At 36.4% G+C, this 6,624-nt stretch overlaps 1 protein-coding gene across 1 annotated transcript in view; it reads right to left on the bottom strand.

The window, feature by feature from the left end:
* Positions 1-985: 985 nt before the first annotated feature.
* The window catches only part of LOC125033489 (nuclear protein localization protein 4 homolog), a 20,994-nt gene continuing 15,355 nt past the window's right edge, over positions 986-6,624 (bottom strand). The window contains 2 exon segments of the mRNA XM_047625043.1: positions 986-2,925; positions 3,057-3,195. Of these exon segments, the coding sequence (XP_047480999.1) occupies positions 2,656-2,925; positions 3,057-3,195 (409 nt within the window). The 3' untranslated portion in view covers positions 986-2,655.

Raw genomic sequence — 6,624 nt, 5'->3', positions numbered from 1 at the left:
TGACCAAGTTCTAGAGATTCTTAGTACAGAATTCCTGAATGTGTACAAGTTCATTAAGAAAATAAATTTTATTTTATTTTTTTTAATATTCCAGATTAATTTGTATTGTTAGCCCATTCAGCACAGTTGACATCCATTCTTGCTATGATGAACTGAGCCACATTAATGAATGACTGATAATGCTGAGTATACATTCCACCCCTTCTTGTCTTACCACACACTCCCCTCCACCTACCTTTGCCTCTACTCCTCAGACACCAGAGTCCTCTTTCCCCTCACAAGAAAACCTTTGTCTCACAAAACTCCCCCATCAACTCCTTTATAGAAACTCTTGATGATATTCTAAACTATCTATAAAAGCCTATATACAATGGCAGTATGACAGTGTTGAAAACCTGAATAGGGTTTAATTGATGTTTTGCCAGCCAGTAGTAATTATGTGCTTGACATTGTGTAAAATGCATATAAACAAGGTTCTTATTAACAGATGGTTCCTTTTCTACTGATAATCATAAGTGCATGTACATGTGCATTACTGATGGTAATTAGAAGAAAAAGATCTTGTAAGGGTGATTGGGAAAAAATATATAAATTTTCATAAGATATAAAATTATAAGACATGTATTATTTGACTTGGTACTAAGAAAGATTAATAAATTTTGTAGCATATTTTTCTAATTGGTTTATATTGGCATAAATCCATTTTATATTCCTTAAAAAAAAATAATAAATTGTAGCTTGCTTTTTGGTGTTTGCATTTAACTACCTTTATCAGTAAACATTTACTAAGCGAAAGTTACTGAAAATACCATACATTACACAATGTCCCATTTCTTTCAAACAAATGGAAGAAAGTGAATAGAATAAAGACAAATACCTAAAATTTTATTTTCTCATTGTCAGACCATGATTTTTTTTTTTTTTTTTTTTTTTAACCACAAGATAAAAAGCAATTAAAATTAATGGAGAGGATTTAACAAATAGGTTAATCTTGAAATAATTTTATTAATAAGCTACCTAACCACAATGGGTTCTGTACAAGCTAGCAACAGCAGGTGCAAAAAGTAGCATCAGCAAAGGCTCACATAAAGAGTGTCACTCCACTGTTTTTCAGCTGGTATTTTTATTTTTATTTATTTTTTTTTCAAAATAGGTGCCAACACAGTATGGTCATCCCCATATAATGTTTTTTGCAATGAGGTAAAAATAAAGATATTTATCCAGATCTTTTAATACCTCGAACTACCAAAAATTTTACAGATACTTTTCAAAATCCTAAACCTTTCCAATAGTTGCAAAAAAGGTTCCCTTTTAACCAATCAAATACTTTTGGGTACAAAATTGTGGATGGCCTAGCAAATGATCTGTGGCTGAATTACCCGAAGACTCAATGATGTGAATGAGCAAAACGAAAAATACTAGTAACTGGAACATCTAAAAAAAAAAAAACACCAGGAACAAATAAAATTCTAAATCTGTAGAACACACAAAAACATTATCTATTTTGGTGTATGTGTTAATCTCTACAATAATCATAACCTGGTTATATGTAAATGTTCCAAAAGTATAAATTGACACACAGAAAAGGAATTAAAAAACAATACAAAACAAACAAAAAGAGATGAAAAAAAAAAAATCAAAAGATTCAACTACTTCATTCCATGAAAATTCGAACAAGTTAAAGTTAAAAAAGAACTAATTAAACATTCTAACACCACAATCTGATCTTCATATTACTCTGCACTGCTCTACTATAAAGCCTTAGCACTGTGGGATTCTTTCTCGTTTGTTATATATAAATATTACATAATGTACCTGAAAATAATGGTAATAGAGAATGGTATCCAGGCTTCCAAATGTTAATGTCCATATGTGTACCACTTTGAAAATAATAAGATATAATAAAAAATATTCACCTCTAATTTCAAATTGCAAAATAACCCTTAATTACGATAGAAATAACTTACACTCATCACTAATATAACCAAGGGTACTGAACACCCAAATGCCAGTTCAGCAGATTTTAAGAGTTCAAGAAACTGTCTGTACAGCTCTCTTATACTAGTTAACACAATACAGAAATGCTATACATTCATCTTTATTTCATTCATTAGTTACACAATACTGAAACTCACAAACTTCTCTTTAACATTACACTTCAAGAAAAAAGTATAAAAAGGATAAAAATCACTATTAATATTGAAAGTAGGGACAGATGCTTTGTGTATAGCTTAGTCATCCATGATTTACATTTGCATGCATCTCTGCTTGTTTCCACCCCCCCTCTTAATCTTTTTGTCTTTAATATTTATGTCAAGCTTTCAAAAATGTTAAGTCATACCTCATTCTTGTGTGAGAACATTAAACTGAGCTGAACATTTTACACTGAAGAGGGCTGAAACAATTTACAACCAAGTTTTTGTAAAAATTTAAGTATCCTCCACTGAGGACTATTACAATGCTTGGCAACATCCAAGCAATTTTCATGAAAATGTAAGTAACAATTCCAGCTGGCAATGTTCAGCTTGTATCAAAGCTGATATTAATGTGAGCTTCTTTCACCATAAAGAAATCAATCAGAAATTTGTTTTCAGCTAAACAATGACACTGAATATCAGTATCAATTTAGATGCAACTATGTTACTGGATATCAATTCACCGTGGTAGGTGGCACATCTCACAGTTTTCACTAGCTGTTTGATTGATAAATGTGCAGTGTTGGCAAGTCCAAGAGGTAGAGGAAGATGATGACTGAGCACTAGAACCTGCAGCTGCAGCTTCTTCACCAGCCCCTAGCACTGATGCTCCACCACCTGATGCCATCACCAACTGTTCCACAGTTGCCCAATGTTCAGACTGCTTCCATTCCAGTGCTTGTGCTCGATCACGTTTTTTTACTGATTCCAGTAATGGGCCTATATATTCCTGAAAGCATTTAGAAAATAATCTTGGTGAGAGATTCTAAATAACCAATAAATATATCATGCACAACTAAAAAATTAAAGAAAGCCTAGAGCTTTGGTTTGACATGAGTGTAATAAACATAAAGAACTTACTCTGAGCGGTAACATGTCCATTGTAGCAATAAATATTAGTACATGAAAGTCAGACACTGCTTCCAAAAACTGGTCATCACTGAACTTTTGTAGATATGAAGCTAATGTGTTGAAATCTTGTAAATGCCCTTCTACTAATCTGTGGAATAAAGAAAAGTTATAAATTACAATTTCAAATTCATTCTTTGAAACATTGTATGATGGTAGGAAGTGCAAATCCTGTTAAATGCTTGTTTGTTGATACATGAAATAGGAATATGGTGGGGATTTGTAAAAGGAGAGAGAGTTAAAGGTATAGGGTGATCAGATCAAACTGAGAGAATGTGTCAGAGGAGGGTAGAGTAAACACTGTATGAGGAAAACCGCAAGAACTATTATGAAGCAATAAAGGGTAAAATGGGTAGAAATGGTAGTTGTAGAGATAGGAGAAAAACCCAGAAAATGAGATATGGGAACTGGGGAGGGTGGTGAAATATTGGGAAGAATGTCAAGAGAGGAGGGATCTGGAGAATACATTGTTGTGACACAAGGGAGTCATCATGTGACCATCCAGGTGGGAGTGGTAAGGATAATGGGGAAGAAAGAGGGAATAATGATGCACATGGAGGAAAGGATGGAGTGGTTTTTGCGAGAGTGGGAGGATGAGGGGTAGGGGGAACTTGAGGAAGAGGATGGATATTATAAAACACTTTGAATGTAGAGTGAATACGAATGGAGGGTGGACAAGGAAGTGGAGCATTCTGTTGGGTCATGTTTAGGAAGTTTTGTATAACTTCAAGAGCTTCTGGAGGGGAGTTGGGTTGGGGTGGTCTGAGAAACAAAGTTTTTTTTATGTGGAGGAGAAAAGGAAATAGAATTCCAAAGAGCAGAGGAAGAGGTGGGTGAAAGAGAGGATTTGGTAAGAGAAGATGGGGTGGAATTGTCGGATGCGACAGATAGAGTGAGAAGAAGGGGTAGGCACCATGGAAGTGGTAGAGATTGGAGTATCTGGTTTTAGACTGGAAAAAAGAATTTTACTGGGAGAGAGAGAGAACAGAGATAGGATGATTCAGGGTAGAGAGAAGTGATACTGGGAGAGATATTGAGACCTCTTGAGAAGATGGGAGAACAGTGGATGTGACAAGGCGTGAACGATCAGAACAACTGCAAAAGGTAACTTTGCTTTATTGTATTTTGAGACATTGTTGGAAGAGAAGGGTATTGTCAGAGTATGGGGCTGTAGGGGTAATTACAAAGAATCCAACCCATTTGGCTGGGCCAAAAAGGGACTCAAAAGGTTTGCAGAGGTGGAAGCAGAAGAATGAGGACATTTCCAAGGTCTGCTTTTGTCATTTGTTGTGCTGTATCAATATTCCCATCACCCTTGCCACTGACCAAATTTTCCATGATGGCATATTCCAGTCACCAAGCCCTCAGCCAAATTGTTTTCATGACATGATAGTCATGTAAGAGACTGTTTTCCTTGGACAAACTCCATATCTCTCTGGATAGTCCATAACTAAGTACATTAATTTTTTTTTTTTTTTTTTTTTTTTGTAAGTTTCTTTAACACAACCTGTACACCTGTCATAGCAGGCAAGAATTCAGATCCTGGGCATGAAAATAGCATACTCCCAGGGGCTAGCACTTCCAGTCATGCATGGCTCACAGATGGTACATTACACACTCATTTATTTACAGAATTAATGCAAAAGCCCTTTCCTAAATGTCCATTTTGAAACTGTCAACTGTGTCACCTACATAAAAATCATATACTACTGTTAGACAGTACTGTACATATTAATTGAATCATATACAGAATGTCAACAGAGTCGGTATTGTCATTTGATTTTTTCTTTATTTTTACCTGTTACTAACGGGTCATGTGTACAAGGGTCATAAAATACTGCTTGGTCTGCAGGGTACAGCTGTAATTGTAGTGGACTTCTGTGCCCAAAGTCTGGACATTGCCAGATATCACCAGAGTTTATGACGCTCAGAGATTTCTGATACTCATTGGCGTTGGGTTAAAAATAAAATATGAAAGTTTAAAACTACACAAGTAATGTAATAGTTCTGAGATTATACTTAGCATTAATCACAAAAGAAAGGAGAGATTTAGTAGAGATAGATTTGAGGGAAAGTTCTGGGGCATGGGAGGGAGGAATGGGAGGGTGAGGGCTAAGGAGGAGGTTGGTAGCAATTCAGGAAAGGAGAGAGGAAGACAAATATTGTCAGAGACCAGAGGGAAGCAAAAAGATAATGAGTTATGAGATACTGATATATAGACAGAAATAGACAAAATGACAGTTATTTATGCTAGGTCACAGGAAATACTATTATAAACCCAAATTTTTCTTGATAAAGCATGCATTCAGTCAGGATGGGTGCATGGCTAAGACATAACTTGCTTTCTTCATTCACACATTGTAACTTGTAGATGCTGTTTTGTCTTGTCCGTTATTATTCATTATTCAAAATAGGTAATTTAATTAACTAATAGACTGACTGATATATAAAAAATAAATGCATATAATTTTCTCACTTATCAACAGTTTTGGAAACAGTAGGTAATACATAAGTTTTACATATAATCAGTTTAAGTCCAGTCAGATTTATTTTTCCTTCTCAGTTGAATGCCTTTAGTTTTCTTTTCTTAATCCAGTGGATCTGGATGACATGACAATTATGACAAGAAAAAAATTAGCTGATGGCCAGGGTGAAAGGTATGTGATGTCATGAAAAATTCAGCTGAAGGCCATGGCATGACCTTTGGCATATCTGACTGGTCTACAGTTGTAGTAAATGGATTGCAACTATCACTTGAACTGGTCTGTATCTCTTTATGGAGGGTTTGTTGTGGATGAGAGTTCTCACTGGTATGGCCGGGTGCTGAATGTGAAGTGGAGATCTATGGGGGAGCCAGAAGGCTCCCTAGTCAGCTAAAAACTGGGCAGTCCTGAGCTACTGCTGCTTGTTGTGGTCTACTAGAGGATCATGGATTGCTGATCTCAGTTAAAGATTCTACAGCTTAAGTATACTGAGGTCTGTGTAATCGAACAGGGAATGAGGGGAGCCTGCAGTCCAAGAGAGAGAGACAGGTGTCCGTGTCAGTGAGTTAAGTCTCTGCAGCGAGTCAAGAGAAGTGCCTGACAAGGTTGTGCAAGGACAAGGCTGTGGGCCTAATATGACTCAACCTGGGAGGTATGCAATGCTCCAGTTTGTTGGGGTCATGTTGCCACACCATGTCATATATGTACATGCCACCAAGAACTGAGTCCAGTCATGCCATGCCATATACATACATGCAAACCAGCAACTAGGGTTTAAGACAGGTATGTGAAACAGTCAAACCCTGGCTGACCAGATTTGATGCTTGAAGGCCATGTGTGTATTTGCAGGATACACATACGGTAGTTGAAAAATTTCTAAGACTTCACCCATGGGGATGGTTGCAAAAAACACCAACAACTCTGCTTGTACGACCAAAACTAAGTCGGTGGCCAATATCAAGGAGGTATTCAAAGACAAACAGGATGAGGAGTGCATGTGCCAGATTCTGGAGCAATCTTAAGTCCATGGTGGAAAA

Source organism: Penaeus chinensis, chromosome 16 (genome assembly GCF_019202785.1).
Source record: "Penaeus chinensis breed Huanghai No. 1 chromosome 16, ASM1920278v2, whole genome shotgun sequence".
Taxonomy (NCBI): Eukaryota; Metazoa; Arthropoda; class Malacostraca; order Decapoda; family Penaeidae; genus Penaeus; species Penaeus chinensis.
This window is presented reverse-complemented; position numbering and strand designations above follow the sequence as displayed.